Genomic DNA, 19,311 nt, shown 5'->3' with positions numbered 1-19,311 from the left:
GGTGGTGTGTGTGCCTGGTGAAAGCATGCACTGATGGCTGGGGGTGTGTATGCCTGGTGGAAGCGTGCACTGATGTCTGGTTGTGTGTGTGTCTGGTGGAAGCCTGCACTTACGGCTGGTGGTGTGTGTGCCTGGTGAAAGTGTGCACTGACGGCTGGTGTTGTGTGCCTGGTGGAAGCGTGCACTGATGGCTGGTGGTGTGTGTGCCTGGTGGAAGCGTGCACTGACGGCTGGTGATGTGTGTGCCTGTTGGAATCGTGCACTGACGGCTCGTGGTGTGTATGCCTGGTGGAAGCGTGCACTGATGGCTGGTGGTGTGTGTGCCTGGTGGAAGCGTGCACTGATGGCTGTTGGTGTGTATGCCTGGTGTAAGCGTGCACTGATGGATGGTGGTGTGTGTGCCTGGTGGAAGCGTGCACTGACGGCTGGTGGTGTGTGTGCCCAGTGAAAGTGTGCACTGACGGCTGGTGGTGTGTGCCCTGTGGAAGCGTGCACTGACGGCTGGTGGTGTGTGTGCCTGGTGAAACCGTGCACTGACGGCTGGTGGTGTGTGCCTGGTGAAAGCGTGCACTGACGGCTGGTGATGTGTGTGCCTGTTGGAATCGTGCACTGACGGCTGGTGGTGTGTATGCCTGGTGGAAGCGTGCACTGATGGCTGGTGGTGTGTGTGCCTGGTGGAACCGTGCACTGATGGCTGGTGGTGTGTATGCCTGGTGTAAGCGTGCACTGACGGATGGTGGTGTGTGTGCCTGGTGAAAGTGTGCACTGACGGCTGGTGGTGTGTGCCCTGTGGAAGCGTGCACTGACGGCTGGTGGTGTGTGTGCCCGGTGAAAGCGCGCACTGACGACTGATGGTGTGTGTGCCTGGTGAAAGCGTGCACTGATGTCTGGTTGTGTGTGTGTCTGGTGGAAGCGTGCACTTACGGCTGGTGGTGTGTGAGCCTAGTGAAAGCGTGCACTGACGGCTGGTGGTGTGTATGCCTGGTGGAAGCGTGCACTGATGTCTGGTGGTGTGTGTGTCTGGTGGAAGTGTGCACTTACGGCTGGTGGTGTGTGTGCCTGGTGAAAGTGTGCACTGACGGCTGGTATTGTGTGCCTGGTGGAAGCGTGCACTGATGGCTGGTGGTGTGTGTGCCTGGTAGAATCGTGCACTGCTAATAATGTCATTACTTTTGTGTCCAGAAGTTCACGACAATTGTCCAGTGGTGCGCCAACGTCTTCAACTGTTTCTTCATCTTCTTCACGATAATGGCTTTGAACCAAATGCTTTAAATTCCGAATCACTTCTTTGAAAACATTTGAAATTGCAATGTTAGTCCTAAGCAATCCATTCACTCCTACAATAACCGTGAAACCTGCCGACTTTCCTAAATAGAAAAAGGAAGTTCTGGTTTTATTGAGGACATGGAGGCAAGTATTGTGCTTCCAATCAGCCAGAGGAATGAACATTACACTTCCCATCGGGTTTTGGGGAAAGACTACAAGAAACAAGGGCAGTGGGAACACCAAATGCCAGTGTAACTCTGTAGAAACCAGCCTTCTTCACCCCCCTCCCCAACCCCTCACAGTTGGGATAGGTTGTGATGCAGCAGACCAGTTGGAAAATCAGTGAAGTATACACAAGAAAATCAGTAACAGGAACAAACTTAGAACGATCAGACGAACATCATCTTCTTTGTTCACAAAGGACTCCTATTCGTACACATTGAGTGGAGGCATCTTGAGTTGAAAAAACCCATAAATATATAGTAATACTTACTAAGAACATGGTGCGAGACAATGACAGGGGGTACCGCAGGAACAAAACGCCAGCTGCCTCTGTCCTCAGGAAGCAACACTATGCCGTATTAACTTCTATGTTGTCTATATTAAGTAGCTTCCATATACAATGTGGGAACACCACCACCTTGTGGACAGTTGTAGTAACAGTTCTGTGAAAGAAAGCTCTCGTATCTTGAAAGCTGATGACCCATGACGAGAGAGGAAAGCCATATGGCGCCTCTGCTCGTAAGCGCGCACATGCACGCAAGCTCTAGGCCACAGTGGTAGCATTTTCTGAAGCCCTTACTAAAAGTCTCGCAAGAGCACAGCGCATGCGCTGCTCTAGGCTCGACCTAAAAAGCCCTCCACTATTTTTACTTTTTTGCAAGCACTATCCCATGTTTCCTAGCAGCGATGGATGGATAGAGGGCTTTAATTTATTCCAGCTTTTGATAGTAGGCTCTCCCTAGAAACACCACTCTCTTGGGTTAGACTTAGCCAATTGTGGTTAGGCTAAGAGTGGGCCTTTAGGAGTAGATGGCATCCCTGCCAAGTGCCACGCATCGCACGTTAGAATAACGCAAACTGAAGGAATCCCCGCCTGTACTGTCATCAGTCACGTTTATTAACTCATGGCTGAATCACCGTTTTGAAAGTAATGTATTGATCTGCTGAAGAGACTCCAGGCACCAGCTGCTGTGGGTGATTTCCCGGAGGCTTTCCTTCTTATTATACTGCCACGTGGAGCTTCATCTCCAAACCACCAATGCTTTTCACCAGTGTTGCCAGCCATGATGCCTCATGGGGCGAGTTGCCAGTCAGGTCTCTCAGACTGTGCTGCAGAGTGCAGGGGTGTGACCACCCAACACTGTGGGTGCACTTATACTGCTGTGCGCCATTCAATTTGGCAGAGGATGAATGGCATTGCCTCAGAACCAACAACAGATGAAAATATATAGGAAGTCTGTGGTGATGCCCAGATGCTGCCTGTAATCACCAACTCTGAATGTGGCAAGGCTCATGTGACTCTCTGCTCACCTATCAAGCATGCGCCAACTGATCTTGGGCAGTGAACTTGGCAACCATCGGTGTTAGTCCCATTTAGCAAGATCAAAAAAAATGTCTAACTGGATGAAATCACAAACCACGACTGCTGTAGTCAACTCTCCTGTATTCAAGATGACATCTGAGGGGCATATCATCAAGGACCGGCGATAATTATTGCTAAGCGCACTTAGCGCTAGGATAATTATCGCCGGCTAACGTGGAATTTTATCGCTGAGATAGCGTGCTATTAGCAACGCTTATCTCAAAAGCGATAAAAGTACAAGCGCTAACTGCCAAATGTGAGATTATCGCTGGAAATCCAGCGATAATCTCACAAAGTTTGGCGATAGCTTGTTGATAGGGCAGGACAGCTTTAGCCATGATATCCACCTTCCATAGGATATCCTGGCTAAGTCAGTCTTGAAGCAGGCGTAAGGAAAGTAGCGATAACAGAGGTTATCGCTTCTTTGCTTGTCGCTCTGCAGGTTAGCGTGCCCATTGATAATTGGAGAAATGACGCTTAGCGACATTTCTCCAGTTATGTCAGGGCAGGAACGCCCACTTTGCATCTCATTAGAGATGCAAAGATGGGCGTCAGAAAACAGGCGCTAATGCAAGGTTTCACGCGATAGCGCGACCTTTCTGATTAGGCAATAAAATTATTTCCGCTTTTCGTCCGAAAACAGACGCAAAAGCGGCGATAATTTTTTATCGCCTCGTTGATGATATGCCCCACAATTTCTAAGCAGCCTGCAGGCCCCTAATGGGACGCGACATCATCCCTCATCCCTGGTGAAAGAATTCAGGCGAGCCCCACCCTGCAGAAGGCCATGACTGCAATGGGGCCATGGGGGATTTTATGTTTGGATTACAACTGCCCACTAATTCAATCAATCAGAGTTGGTAAAGCGCAGCTACTCACCCGCGAGGGTCTCAAGGCGCTAGGGGGAGGGGGGCTACTCTCTTGAGTGCTGGGGTCATCCGAAGAGCCAGATCTTGAGGTCGAAGGACCTACTTGAAGCCAGACCCCCTTGCCTGCAGTCTACAAGGAAAGTGTGTGAGTGGCAGAATGGCCAGACCCACCTTGCATCCTACAGACCCTCACACTCGTGAGTTTCACCCTAGTTGATCCCAAGTTAGTTTCTATATGTTTTTTTGATCAGAAGTGATGGGATTAGGCACCAGAAGGCAGGGATACACACTGAGAGGGCAGCTGGATGAGTGAGAAGGAGACGGACATTTGTTTCAGTCAAGCACTGTGCTTGCTTCGGAGGCTGTATCAGACAATGGTCAAAATCTTCCCAGTACCCAAAAATGTATTTAAGATCTGTATTTTTAAAATTTTCAAATTGATTCAAAATGTTACTTTTCCTAATGCTGTTCAATCTACTTCCTCATCCAATCCTTGGCCTCTCTGCAAAAGGCACAAAGCGACTGTCAAACAAGTCCTAATCTTAATTCTCATGTTATGTGAAAGATGTATACATAGCTGGTGTGTGTGAGAAAGAGAGGCCGATGGAGGGGGCGCATAAGGACGTACATGACCACTATCCTTCCACAAACCTTAGAATTCAAAATATTTCACTTTTGAAAATGTTAGACTGAATTAAACATAACCAACTAGTCACAACAACATCTGCTAATGCGTAGAAGCCATAGGTTTGGATGGTTTTATGAGTATGTTGTTATTTGTGGTATGTCTGGATACAATATTAGAAAACTAATAGAGGAGCAACCAACTGGTCTTGGCTTTGATTTACTCATGAGAAAGTGTTACAAGTGTCACTCATTTGGCAGCAGAATGTCACTCGTATGCACAAAGAAAACAGAGATTCCCCACATACGCAATCTAAAAACTTGGCAGCTATGTTCTCTGGGCCTGGGATCATTGGGTACGAACTTTGCTGAAACTGAAAATCCAGACCTGGCGACGCTCTGAATTGTGGGTGGCGGAATCCCACCTGGAGTTACCTTTCCGGGTGAAAACCAGCTGTCGTGATTGGTGCCCTGGTGTCTTAAATTGTTATAGTTGTTTGGACTGTGGACATGTCTCTTAAATCTGCAAAGATTGTCAAGTAGTTATATAGGAGGAAACTCTGGATATTGCCACGCCCTGGCAGGCAGCCATTTTGTTTTGTCGCTACGCAGTTTAGATGGCACTTGTATGGTATCGTAGGGACAGTAACAAGGAAACGGGGGCAGTGAATGTATTGTGTAATTCTTTGTGGGTCCCTTTTGGAAAAACAGAACAGGTCAATTTTAACAAACCGCTTTATTGAAGGTTAATATACTCAGAGGAAGCACATTCACCATATTATGGTTACAACTGTCCTTAGGGAGAAACAGACATTATAAGAGAATCTGGAGATTTCTTTGCAGACAGGTCCTTCTGAAGGGTCGGAGGGCTGCGGCATGTGACTGACTCTGATCCAGCCCTACAGGTCTCTGAAAAGAATGGGGTTGCTGTGTAGAATCATCCACTCTATCCTTCTCCCTCTTGATCCATTTATGCTCCATCGGCTTCTCTTGCACACTTCTGACCGCCTTCCTCCTGCTCTTTTCTCACCCCCTTCCATCAGTGTTTCTTCTTTTCCTCTCTCTTGACATCCTTGGCGGATATCCCAATTAGGGTCCAATATTCGGAGAATTTCATTTCATTATCGTTGTTCGTATCAAGGGATTTCACCAGCTGTTCAGGATTACATCCCTGCATATTAACAGAGAATAGGGTGTAAAAGACAAGGGAACATTAGGTGTGCAGTGAAAAGTGGAGGTGTCAGGAGGCATTAGTATAGTATATCACTGAGCAATGGATCGAAACGTCACAGAAGCAAGGGTGCTGGCCACAGGAAGTGAGTAGTGCACAGAGGACCATAGATTTTTTTTAAGCTATTAGTTCAGTATTGTTATGGCTCCAGCAGGTTGAAGTAAAAATATATTTTATTTACATGTATTGTCATTTTTATAAAAGTATTATTCAATTACAGCCTTTTACATCAAAAACTTCAAGTTCAGGTGTGTGTGTGTGTGTGTGTGTGTGTGTGTGTGTTTGTGTGTGTGGGTGTGGGTGGGTGGGGGTGTGTGTGGGGGTGTGTGTGTGTGTGTGTGTCTGTGTCTGTGTGTGTGTGGTTGTGTGTGTGTGTGTGTGTGTGGGTGTGTGCGTGTGTGGTTGTGTGTGTGTGTGTGTGTGTGTGTGTGTGTGTGCGCGCGTCTGTGTATCTGACACTTGTCGTACTGCATACCTAAAAAGACCCTCTGTCTTACATCTCCCTATTGGGCGAGTCTTTGGGCCTCATTTAGAGTTTGGTGGTGCAGGAGACCAGCCATATATTGGCAGCACGCCAGCCCTGTCAAAGTTATGGTTGCCCCTCATTTATGGTTGGGAGAACTGCTGGGCTTAATGCTAGGCGGAAGTTCCACCATAAATTTGCCCTAACTCATGGATTCCCCCAGATCATTCATAGTCCGTGGATCTGCAGGGTTTCTGACGTCTGCCACTGCGTACCCTCGGACTGACGGTCCATTTGCATCTGGACTGGCCAGTCACTGTCTCTACCCCATATTTCAAGCCGGCGACTGTCAATGATTTTCCCTGCCCAGATCCTCCATTCAGCAATGTTTGAAGCCCTGATCTGCCTTTCTCTTGCAATCCAGCCTAAACTTTGAAGGAGATGCAGAGATTCCTTCACAAGCTGACTGTGTGTGAATTCACCTGCCTTCAGGGTTCTCTGTGCCTCCCCCTCCAGATAGAGTGTCATGGGAGGAGGACTGTACCTATTGGGCACAACTGCATAAGTGGGGGATAATCCATATGCCTTCTGACAGCTTCTTTGCCCCTGTCCCTGTAATGTGGCATGGCGCAAAGGGTTGCGTCATTAGCATGGGGCTACACCCACAGACAAATGAGGGAACTGACCCTTAGGATCAGCACAGGATGTCCACTGATGGCATCCATATTACTGAAAGGACAACACAAGTATCGGCGGCCATTTCTGTAATACCATAGTACCCCGGGAGCTGAAAAGGTGGACACAAACGTCTGTTGCACCTTGGGACAGTATCTCTAATGTAGCCACAAAATGGACTGGTGCAAAGAGTATGTAGAAAGGTCAGGAGAATTAACCAAGGATCTCCAAGCATTACCCTGGCCATCTTTACAACAGACACGTCCCATCCTCTAACCACAACCCTCTTATATCCTCTCCTCTTTCTCATCCCAGTCCATTGGCTATGAGCCATTTGGCCAAGCGTGCATGTGGTGCAAAATCAATATCGCTCAGGTTTCCAGTGGATACAACTGCACTGTCCATTGGGTAGAAGGCCAGGCAGGACGAAGAGGAAGAAAGATAACTTCTTACCTTCATGAGGTTAGGGAAATTGATTTTCACCATTTTCTTGAATTCATCTAAAGTGAGGGTCTCCTTCTCGCCATCTCCTGTCGAATTTTCATAAAAACACTGGACGAGCTTCTTGAGGCAATTCTCTTCTTGGGTATATTGCACGGCCATGGCTTTTGAAGGGTTAACCTGGACAAGAAGAGCAGGGAGAGAGGATGATCAGCAGGAGTTATGCGGGATCATCTCAGCCATCCGACACCGTTCTCGATCAGCACAGGCAGTCACGAAGAGAAACAAAAACATCTAAAATAGGACTAAAATCAGTTTATTCGGAGACTAGTCAGACAATTAGTGCAAATAGCACGGCCTGTGCCCTCTTTGTACATATACTAACACAGTTGTCATTTTCATGGCTGGTTCCCAAAGGTATATGAGAATACTAAGAGTACTCCAGCAGAACCACTTCCCGTACTCATGCATGCTTTAGTGAATCGTCCCCTTTGTGTTAATTCATAGGCGAAGAATTACCTTCAGCCTTGATTGTTCTGGACCTGAAAGCAGCCCATGACACCATGAGCCATCCTACATCAACTGCTACAGTCTTGGGAATGTTCAAACGCTGATATTGGACTACTTTAAATACAGGCCTGCGAAAGTCCATTTCCCCATATAATCGCCAAGCATAATCACTTGACAAGAAAAAGACTATCAGCAAAAAGAAAAGAAATTAAAGCAGCCTTGGTGACTTGAAGGAGCCAGCAGGATAACTCTTATTTATGGAAACAAAAAAGCAACGCCCAAGCAAAACTATGATAAGACGTCCTCAAACAAACACTGGCATTTTAATTCTTGCACTTTTTTAGACCTGTTTTATTTGTATGTATTGTGTGGCTTTTTCTTTAGTTTTTGTTCTTTTTTTTAATGCTCGATTGTAATGCAATGGTTTTAATTAACTTATGCATTTAAATAAATAAATAAATACCATATACCAGTCTTAGGAAAGGAGTTTGTGCAGGAGTGCACAATTGTATTGCAAAAGTGACAAATGCCACTGTTGATTATCTTAGCCAAATTTCAAATGTGTACAAAATGTATAGCAAAAAAAAAAGACTTTTGTGGGAAATTTGTTTTGCAGGATATTGTTTGACGCGTCCTTTTTGGCCCCACAAATGATTTTTTGTTTTTTTAAATTAACAAAACTATGTGCACGTAGATTCCAAATTTACAGCATTAATAAGAGAAATACGTTTTTTGTCTCACATAACCCGAAAATTGAGTTTTCCCTTCTCAATGGGATTCACTACTGTGGAAATTCTCCCATTTTGTGGAATTTCTTGGCGAGTAAATCTGTTTACATACAGGGTGCGGTTCTTACATAATCCAAGACGCGGATAAATTCGCTTGCCAGCCTAAAAGAAATCTAGAGGTTTAATCCTATCGATGGCAGGAACAACCCGGTTTGTGGGAAGGAATAGAGAGAGCACATCCAGGGTTAATTGTTAGATGATTTACTTTGTGGGGAAAGATGTATTCCTTACCGTTCAGAAACAGAAAAGGCGCATATTCCAAATTAACTCTGTTGTTTTATTTGCACACAGTTGTACATTTTCGTGTGTGTTTTGTACATTTGAATACTCTAGGAAATCGGTGATATATGCAAATTCGTAGGACTTCTGGAAAAATGTGTCAATTGCATCAAGTCAGAAAATGCCTTCAGAATGCAGGCGGAAGCCCGACTGACTCTCTCAGACTTTCAAGGTAGCCTTCGGATACTTGGAATACCGGCTCACCCGATGTAGTTCCTCTGCTGGCCTTCCAACACAAGGTAGTGCTGGTACTGGGCAGCATGGACGTGGCCCACTCAAGGATGTATAGTGACATCCACTTTAAAGTGATACCTCAAAACACCACAAGAGGGCACCAGACGGCAACAAAAAGCCTCAGAAATGGCATCGTTCCCAGCGGAGAGGCCAACTACGTCTTCGTTAGTGTGGCTCTCACCTAAATTGTCTCTACTGTCCATCCTTTCGGGTCCCTTGAAAATACCTTAAGTGCGGGGCCATGCACTTATAGATCACAAATAAGTGTAAACACACTGACAGGTACGGGACGATGCGCTTAAGGAATAGCACATACATAAATGTAAACACGCGCGCGCGCGCACTTACCCGTCCTCACACTGTCACAGCGGGTTAAGTGCTCGTACTCACGGGTCACTGAACTGAATCCAGGCAGATCCATTCAGCCTATTTTTCAAGCTCCAAGGTTAATTGTTGGCCAGTGTAATGAAGCGATCGAGTTACGCACACTGCTTTATTTGGAAATATAAAAATGCAGGTACTCACTCTCCGAGGACCCGTTTTCGTGTATGCCATAGTGTACATGTTTGCTTCAGAGGGGAGGGGATGTGGTCCGTCGGCTTAAACTGCCGACTTTGGTGCTGGAAACCAGAGTTCGAGCCTCGAGGTCGCGTCCACATCCTGTGATTCTGGGCAAATCACTTATTCTCCCCGTGCCTGAATGCGTAATGTAAATACGGTGCTCGTGTAAAGCCTCCAATACCTTCGGGTCGAGTTCGCGCTATATAAATATGCACCAAAAAAACTAATGTGGCAGTACTCTCCCATCAAATGGATTGCAGCAGTGCAGGACCTTTCAAATTGGAGAAGTGCAGATACTCAGTACCGGACAGCACCTGCCCATTTAAAGCAGTGGTTACGCAGGCATCTCTGGGCCTCGTACATGTCCTTCTAATGTGGTGAGAGAGAGGTGCAATTTGTAGTGGCAGCTCGCACCGGTAAAGGGGGCGAGGCGAGGCGGGGTGGAATTCGACAGACGACGGGCTAAGTAATATTAAATAAATAAATCCACTTACTTTGCGCTCGTCGTAAGTGATTTTAATTTATTTAATATTACGTGGCCCGTCGTCTGTCGACTTTCACCACCCCCTAGGCTACCTCGCCCCGCACACCGCCTTTACCTGTGCGAGCCGCTACTGTGGCAGCCATTGCCTCAAGAGTAGACACGTTATTGAACCATCACCTTGAGTAGTTGATGCCAGAAGCTAGTCCGCCAGAAGGTGGCGCCTTTGCTTTAAGAACAAAAGGCTTTGATTTCATATTTAGAGAGGTGGCCAGGGGGTGGCGCTGTTGTTTCAAAACTGAGTTTGACTCAGTTAAAAAAAGGGATTATTGTGCCTCGAGGGGAAGTAGAGTGAAGTACGAACATTTTGGGTCGTGGGCCAAGGGTGGCGCAGGTTTGAAGCAGTACCCACTAGCAAAACTGGCTGAAGGATGATGGTATTGCGTGTGCGTGTCTGTGCGTGTGTGGGTGGCGCTGCACTGCCCATTAAAAAGCCATTTTTTGGTTTGGTAATAATTTAGGTTCTATTTGATGACTCGATTCGTTCATTTAGCCAGGTTTTGGCATGCTACATTTTGTACAGACCTGCCCAGTGGCGATTTATAGAGGGAGTAAAATAGGTGTTTTCCATTCAGTCTCCCTTGCTCTCCGCTGTACAACAAGTCTGCTGAAACATTCTACACCAAACTTGATCTGAAAGTAGATCTTTACTCAGAAAGCGCGCTTTAGGGGCATGTGCGATAAATGTCTTGGGGCGGGGAATGGGATCTTCCCTCATCAAGTCTGCCCCCTTGTGGCCACTGATGGGCGATCTCCACACTATGACAAATGTGGGATAAACTGCGGTGCTCGAAATAAGGCCGCGCCCTCCCGCGGTGAAACACAGACCTCAACAGTGAGGCCTGTCCGCCCGCAGGGGTCTAGGGCTGAGTCACGTGGGATTTCTGTTCACTGCGGGACGCAAGACAAGCACATGGAGTCAGATTCTTGGATTTACACCAGTCCCCGCCTTGCTGGTCTCCTCATCCAATGACCATTGAAAGAACACCTGACACTTAGAGAATCATCAATCCATTAAAACCCACACACCTGAAACTAAGGAAGCAGAGTTCTCGTCGCCAATGTGTGGTAGAATCACATTGCCACCAGGTAAGGAAAAGTGCCAGATTATTGGAGCGCACAGCAGCCAATACCACTCAAATACTTCGATTGCCTGGAACACAGAACATCAATAGCAGCTAACAGAGCCCTCTAAAAGAAACAAGAGAACCCAACAAGAGTCCTGGCTCTTCGAACAGTAGCAGCGTCCCCCTCCCCCCCCCCCCCAGCGCCTTGAGACTCTCACGGGTATGTAGTGTGCTTTACAAATGCTATGATTGATTGATTGAACGACAACATTCTGGAAGGACCCACAGAAAGAAACAAAACCTACCTACCGCGCAATTCTAGTTTTAGTCTCTTACACCCTGCATTATAAAGACTTTAGAAAACAGGTTTTCCTCCAGAGTTACTCGAGGCCGTTGTAACGCTTTACACTGTTTTGTACTATTGTGTTGCCCACAATTCAAAGAATTGGGCAAATCGGATGACTTCTCGCCCCTTCCACTAGCTCTCCCATAGCCGCCCACTATGTGCCCACACTGGGGCTTACCCATGGACAGCCCTCCATGGGTAGCCAACTAGGCTCACTCTTTAGAAATACCAAAACATACATACTAAAATGCGTAGGTTTGGCTGAAACCTAGCTGAGAGCTTGCTACATAAAACTGTGCTATGGGAAAAAAGGGGTGGGCGGATGTATTCTTCTTGGCGAGCTAGTAGGGCCGCGCAGCAAACTGAGACGCGGCCATATGGACTAACTTTCTAGTTACAAAAAAGTGGCCACGTCTTGCGATCAGTGTTTTGGAGACCACAAACGTATTTTGGGAAGGGACCTACATTACTAATAGGCTGATACACAAAATAGGAATTTGGATTGAGTTGCAATCCAACCTACCTAATAATATTCATTAGTTAGGTTGCAGATTACTATCACAATCAATGGGATGGTGGTCTGCAAGGGCCAGCAGAGCAAAATGTCTGTCATTTGTAAATAAATGGGTTTTTTTAAAGCACCCCGTATTCCTTATGGGATATTGGACTGCTTTATAAAAAATAAAGTTTTTACAAAACTTCACAGAGCTGGCAGCAGTCCACCGTCCTACTGCTAATTCTCCAGAATTTTTAAAAATTCATAAATTTGAAAGTACTCCAAAGGTGACCCCTTCCCTAATGCGAATGAATTCCCTCCCTCAACGTGGAGCCCTGTAACCATTGATACATTTGACACAGGTTCAGTGTGGGATGCCCAAAACAACACAACTTCCAAATGCCAAATTGGTATCCGTTCACAAATTTTAGGGTTTGGTAAAACGTTATTGATTCCTAAAATGGGTTTTGTGCATCGCCAGAAACATTTTTGGGGTTACGCAAAAATGAATTGGGGAGCTTGCTGGGCATTTGGCAGCGCAGCAATGCACCCTGCTGCTCTGCCCTACGCCATAGGCAACACGGTGCATTCCTGTCCATTCAGCCTGCGATGGTGCCATTTTGACATCCTAGCGCCAATGTATACGCACCCTTGCACAATGGTGCCTCCATTGCAGGCAGGATTTTGTGCAGGAATGGGCACCTCCCTGCACAAAAACAATCCGAGGAATTGTCCTCTTCCTCTGTGTGCTGCAGAATGTAGCCCACATGGAAAGAGGAAAAAAACATAAAGTGAAATTAATATTACTCCTGGTTAGGCCTCATCTCGGGAGGCGTACAGATTTGGCCCTTCCCCAAGTTTACATCACTTTGTAAATCTGGGGCAGCATCAAGTTTCATGGGTGTTGCCTGGGAAAACCCACGCAACGCCCATGGAACGCCTCCCGGGCGCAGAGTAAGGAGACGCAGCAATTTGCGAAGCGTTGCCTTACTTATAATTTATGAGGCCACTCAAAGCCACGTAGGGTGGCATTGCTTGGCTCCATAAAACTAAAAGAGCCCTACGTCACGCATTAACTGCTTTACGTGACGCACGGCTCTCAAGTAAGCCCCATAGTACATCTGGTTCAGAACGAATGTTCTCCGATGAACTTGAATAAAGTATATTGTAAAGTCAAATTGCGGCAGTTTCCCTGTGGCAAAATGTAAATTTAAACAACATGTTGGCTTTTCATACCTTATTACTAAATAAGCCAAAAAAAAGGGCAAATAGATTTGCTCAGTTCTTGCACCAGTTCAAAACATTACCCATAAGCTATCGCGCATCCATGCCAATCTAACACCTCACCACGCCTCCCTCTCTAAAAGGGTCAGCTCATAAAATCATGTCAGTATCCTCCTCACGAAAAGCACCTAAAAGCTTATTCCTGAAACGCTGCCCTTTGGTTATGCAGTTACAATTGTGGATAAACACCAGAGGATATGCGCTCCAATCCTGGCGTGCTCACTTGAATTTCAAACCCGTGTGATCCTGGACAGACTCCTTCATATCTCCGTCTCCCTCTCTGTATTATTTCTCAACGGGGCAGCCCACCGTAGCAGACGATCACGGAACGCGAACCGGAGGTTAAGGGCAGTGTTTGTGACATGCGCAATGGGAGCGAATTAAACAAGTTCGGTTCATTAATGGGCGCCGCCCTTACATTTTGGCCTGCTCGCTTTTTCCTTGGGCTCGCTGCCTGCAAGAAGGGCGTTTCCCTTTGAGTTGTTGCTTACTCGCAGTCTCTGTCTAAACCCGGGCCCTGGGATGAAATTACATAATCGGGCAGAATCTGACTGTGCTGTCTCTATCATCTTGAGTAATGTTTCTATCATGAGGGACTTCTGAGGAAATATTATCTTCGGACTTTTTCTTCAAATTGTTGGGGGAGTTCCGTAAATCTCTAGATTTTCGAACTCACTTTTACTAAAAAAAATGTTTTATAGACGCGCACACACTTTGAAAGCGTGTTGTGAGCTTCCCTGGCGTGGATGAAGCTTGCCAATGGGATCGAAACCTTTTAAGGGTGGGGAGGAAGCTTGGCATAGGAAGGGAAGATTCCTACCACCTGGATACAGGAGCTTTGCTCAGGGGAGAAGCGACGCTTTGTGGGAGGAGAAGCTGGGTAGGCAGAGAACATGAAAATGGCTCGAGTTGGAAAGAAGTTTGGCATCTGGAGAAAAGTAGCTTGACATGAGGAAGAAATACAATACGGCGACGCAGTGGTGACGTTTTTGGGTGGCTTGGAGATGGAGGAAGCTTGGCAGGTGAAAAAAAAACATGACTGGGTTGGACAAGATCCTTGGCATTTCCTTTGCACATCAGGTAAAAGTAAATATACATAGAAAAAGCATACCAGCGCTGTCACCCTGCAGCGAATTAATTACCTGAACCTACATTGTATTTTGCTTTTTTATACGCTTATAGCATTTCAGGCGCCTAAAGTCGCGGAAAACGGTATCATGGCGCTATGCAAAGCAATGAAAATGAACCTGCAGGCGCAGAGTAGAGAGACATTTCGGCGGGGGCCGTCGGGAGCGTGCGTGGGTAGGGGCGCGGGTACTCACCCTGGTGTGCTGCTCGGAGGTGGCTGTGAGGGAGGCAGGCAGAGGCAGTGTCGGGGGGGCGTCCGCGTGCGTTTGCTTTTATACACCCGAGCAGCCAACCTACATCATCGCGCATCAGAGTTACACAACAGGCTAGACTAGTTAGGCGTGAACAAGTTTTGGGAAAAACCCAGCCCCACCCTGTACCCACACCCTCCCGAAAATTGGCATGCGTCACAGCCTCGGCAGTTTTGGGGGCGCCATGGAGATGATCGCCGTAGCGCTTATATTGGCGAGTGGCGGCTTCAAAGCGCCCAGAGTTAATTGGTAATGAAGAGGATACAGTTGTGAAGCAACTTATGTCAAGTAGGGTTGTGCCAGCGTGGCACCGAGGTGAAGCCAGCGCCGCCTCCGCCCCTCTGGGTGTCTGTGCCAGAGTGAAACCTCTAGGGGGTGGGGTTCGGCTGGTGAGGTGTGGGCGTTGTGACGACGGGCACGGAGTAAGTTGGAGACCAACAAAGTAGGCCTTGTTTTGCAAGTGGGTGTGTGCTGGCAGAAGCGGAGGGCAGGGGAGCTCTGCTGGACGCTTCCAGGAGTAGTGTGCACTCCAAGGGGCGAGCCAGGCTGGACATGCATGTCACATGTTCACATGTGCCGACTTGGACGATGCACTCGGGGTGTGGACCCAGAGGCGCACAGTTCTGGAATTCTCGAGTAAAGCATTCACAGCGGGACAAATCCCAGGGCATCCACTGCCCCTTTGCCTGGGAGGCTCTGGAAGTACACCGCATTTACAATTCTCTCCAGAATCGTACATACTGTGACAGAAAATAGGGTCGGGCAACAAAAAGTCTCCCCACTGGTGAATTTGAGAGCTAGAATTGGCCCACAAGTCGGGGTAGTTTGATGGTGTAAATTCACCCTCTATGTGTTTTGGAAGGTATGAGACTGCATGCATGTGTGTTTGCTGCAGGCAATGCTTGTGGTAATATCAGGGAATCACAGTGAAAACTGGACCAGCAGACCATAAAACAGGTTCACAAACATCTAAAACAACAGCCCACACACTGACCGGTCAGACCCGTACTTCCGGCATAGCCTGATTGCCCAACTGGCCAGTCTGACCCGGTCTCTCCAGCTCAAAACCTCATCCGTGCTGAGCAGACTCGCCGTCTACACTTTTCAACTTCTCACTCCCCACTTTCTACCCTTCTTGCTGGGCGGATTCTTTATGTACTCTCCCCAGCCTCGCCCGCCTCCACTGTAGTTTGGAAGGATTCTCTGTGCACTCCATTCTACCTTACCCACCTCCACTGCAGTGTGGAAGGATTCTCTATGCACTCTATTCTATCTTACCCACCTCTACTGCAGTTTGGAAGGATTCTCTATGCACTCTATTCTACCTTACCCACCTCCACTGCAGTGTGGAAGGACTTTCTATGCACTCTATTCTACCTTACCCTCCTTCACTGCAGTGTGGAAGGATTCTCTATGCACTTTATTCTACCTTACCCACGTCCACTGCAGTGTTGAAGGATTCCCTATGTGCTCTATTCTACCTTACCCACCTCCACTGCAGTACAGACATATTCTCTATGCACTCTATTCTACCTTACCCACCTCCACTGCAGTGTGGAAGGATTCTCTATGCACTCTATTCTACCTTACCCTCCTTCACTGCAGTGTGGAAGGATTCTCTATGCACTCTATTCTACCTTACCCACCTCCACTGCAGTGTTGAAGGATTCTCTGTGTGCTCTATTCTACCTTACCCACCTCCACTGCAGTACAGACATATTCTCTATGCACTCTATTCTACCTTACCCACCTGCACTGCAGTATGGAAGGATTCTCTATGCACTCTGTTCTACCTTACCCAACTCTACTGCAGTGTGGAAGGACTCTATGCACTCTTTTCAACCTCACACACCTTGACTGCAGTGGTGACAGATTCTCTTTGCACTCTTCTCACCCTTGCCCATTTCCACTGCAGTGTGGGCAGATTCTCTGTGCACACTTCTCAGCCTCACCCCTGCCTACTCTGTGTGGATGGAATCTGTGCACTTTCCTCAGACTGCTCCACCTCCACTGCAGTGTGGAAGGATTCTCTATGCACTCTATTCTACCTTACCCACCTCCACTGCAGTGTATGAGGATTCTCTATGCACTCTATTCTACCTTACCCACCTCCACTGCAGTGGTGAAGGATACTCTATGCACTCTATTCCACCTTACCCACCTCCACTGCAGTGTGGAAGGATTCTCTGTGCACTCTATTCTACCTTACCCACCTCCACTGCAGTGTGGAAGGATTCTCTATGCACTCTGTTCTACCTTACCCACCTCCACTGCAGTCCAGACATATTCTCTATGCACTCTATTCTACCTTAACCACCTGCACTGCAGAGTGGAAGGTTTCTCTATGCACTCTGTTCTACCTGCCCAACTCCACTGCAGTGTGGAAGGATTCTCATTGCACTCTATTCTGCCTTACCCACCTCCACTGCAGTGTGGAAGGATTCTCAATGCACTCTATTCTACCTTACCCACCTCCACTGCAGTGTGGAAGGATTCTCAGTGCACTCTAGTCTGCCTTACCCACCTCCACTGCAGTGTGGAAGGATTCTCTGTGCACTCTATTCTACCTTACCCACCTCCACTGCAGTGTGGAAGGATTCTCAATCCACTCTATTCTACCTTACCCACCTCCACTGCAGTGTGGAAGAATTCTCAATGCACTCTATTCTACCTTACCCACCTCCACTGCAGTGTGGAAGGATTCTCTATGCACTCTATTCTACCTTACCCACCTCCACTGCAGTGCAGACATATTCTCTATGAACTCTATTCTACCTTACCCACCTGCACTGCAGTGTGGAAGGATTCTCTATGCATTCTATTCTACCTTTCCCACCTCCACTGCAGTGTGGAAGGATTCTCTACGCACTCTATTCTACCTTACCCACCTCCACTGCAGTGTGGAAGGATTCTCTATGCACTCTATTCTACCTTACCCTCTTTCACTGCAGTGTGGAAGGATTCCCTATGCACTCTATTCTACCTTACCCACATCCACTGCAGTGTGGAAGGATTCTCAATGCACTCTATTCTACCTTACCCACCTCCACTGCAATGTGGAAGGATTCGCAATGCACTCTATTCTACCTTACCCACCTCCACTGCAGTGTGGAAGGATTCTCTATGCACTCTATTCTACCTTACCCACCTCCACTGCAGTGCAGACATATTCTCTTTGAACTCTATTCTACCCTACCCACCTGCACTGCAGTGTGGAAGGATTCTCTATGCATTCTATTCTACCTTTCCCACCTCCACTGCAGTGTGGAAGGATTCTCTACGCACTCTTTTCTACCTTACCCACCTCCACTGCAGTGTGGAAGGATTCTCTACGCACTCTATTCTATCTTACCCTCCTTCACTGCAGTGTGGAAGGATTCTCTATGCTCTCTATTCTACCTTACCCATGTCCACTGCAGTGTTGAAGGATTCTCTATGTGCTGTATTCTACCTTCCCCACCTCCACTGCAGTACAGACATATTCTCTATGCACTCTATTCTACCTTTCCCACCTCCACTGCAGTGTGGAAGGATTCTCTATGCACTCTATTCTACCTTACCCTCCTTCAATGTAGTTTGGAAGGATTCTCTATGCACTCTATTCTACCTTACCCACCTCCACTGCAGTGTTGAAGGGTTCTCTATGTGCTCTATTCTACCTTACCCACCTCCACTGCAGTACAGACATATTCTCTATGCACTCTTTTCTACCTTACCCACCTGCACTGCAGTATGGAAGGATTCTCTATGCACTCTGTTCTACCGTACCCAACTCTACTGCAGTGTGGAAGGACTCTATGCACTCTGTTCTACCTTACCCAACTCTACTGCAGTGTGGAAGGACTCTATGCACTCTTTTCAACCTCACACACCTTGACTGCAGTGGTGACAGATTCTCTTTGCACTCTTCTCACCCTTGCCCATTTCCACTGCAGTGTGGGCAGATTCTCTGTGCACACTCCTCAGCCTCACCCCTGCCTACTCTGTGTGGATGGAATCTGTGCACTTTCCTCAGACTGCTCCACCTCCACTGCAGTGTGGAAGGATTCTCTATGCACTCTATTCTACCTTACCCACCTCCACTGCAGTGTATGAGGATTCTCTATGCACTCTATTCTACCTTACCCACCTCCACTGCAGTGGTGAAGGATACTCTATGCACTCTATTCCACCTTACCCACCTCCACTGCAGTGTGGAAGGATTCTCCGTGCACTCTATTCTACCTTACCCACCTCCACTGCAGTGTGGAAGGATTCTCTATGCACTCTGTTCTACCTTACCCACCTCCACTGCAGTCCAGACATATTCTCTATGCACTCTATTCTACCTTATCCACCTGCACTGCAGTGTGGAAGGTTTCTCTATGCACTCTGTTCTACCTGCCCAACTCCACTGCAGTGTGGAAGGATTCTCAGTGCACTCTATTCTGCCTTACCCACCTCCACTGCAGTGTGGAAGGATTCTCAATGCACTCTATTCTACCTTACCCACCTCCACTGCAGTGTGGAAGGATTCTCAGTGCACTCTAGTCTGCCTTACCCACCTCCACTGCAGTGTGGAAGGATTCTCTGTGCACTCTATTCTACCTTACCCACCTCCACTGCAGTGTGGAAGGATTCTCAATCCACTCTATTCTACCTTTCCCACCTCCACTGCAGTGTGGAAGGATTC

General features: G+C 47.4%; 1 protein-coding gene across 2 annotated transcripts; it reads right to left on the bottom strand.

Annotated features, from left to right (window-relative positions):
• Positions 1 to 5,061: 5,061 nt before the first annotated feature.
• On the bottom strand, positions 5,062 to 14,893 carry LOC146772807 (protein S100-A13-like). Of its 2 annotated transcripts, none has more exons than XM_085637813.1 (3): positions 14,583 to 14,893; positions 7,167 to 7,334; positions 5,062 to 5,515 (listed from the first exon to the last, which is right to left on the bottom strand). In XM_085637813.1, the coding sequence occupies exons 2-3, from the start codon at positions 7,314 to 7,316 to the stop codon at positions 5,384 to 5,386; spliced, it is 282 nt and encodes a 93-aa protein (XP_085493939.1). In that variant the 5' UTR covers positions 7,317 to 7,334; positions 14,583 to 14,893; the 3' UTR covers positions 5,062 to 5,383. The 2 variants fall into 2 exon arrangements, with proteins under 2 accessions (XP_085493939.1, XP_085493940.1); XM_085637814.1 differs by having other exon boundaries at positions 13,484 to 14,634.
• Positions 14,894 to 19,311: the final 4,418 nt, after the last annotated feature.

Source organism: Triturus cristatus, chromosome 12, assembly GCF_964204655.1.
Source record: "Triturus cristatus chromosome 12, aTriCri1.1, whole genome shotgun sequence".
NCBI lineage: Eukaryota > Metazoa > Chordata > Amphibia > Caudata > Salamandridae > Triturus > Triturus cristatus.
Note: the sequence above shows the minus strand (reverse complement) of the source record. Positions and strands in the feature narration are given on the sequence as shown.

Excerpts from the sequence above, each read along its gene's own strand:
- LOC146772807 (XM_085637813.1), bottom strand. The coding sequence starts at position 7,316 with ATGGCCGTGCAATATACCCAAGAAGAGAATTGCCTCAAGAAGCTCGTC. Across the intron at positions 5,516-7,166 it reads ATTTCCCTAACCTCATGAAG|GGATGTAATCCTGAACAGCT; the intron begins GTAAGAAGTTAT and ends GTTAATATGCAG.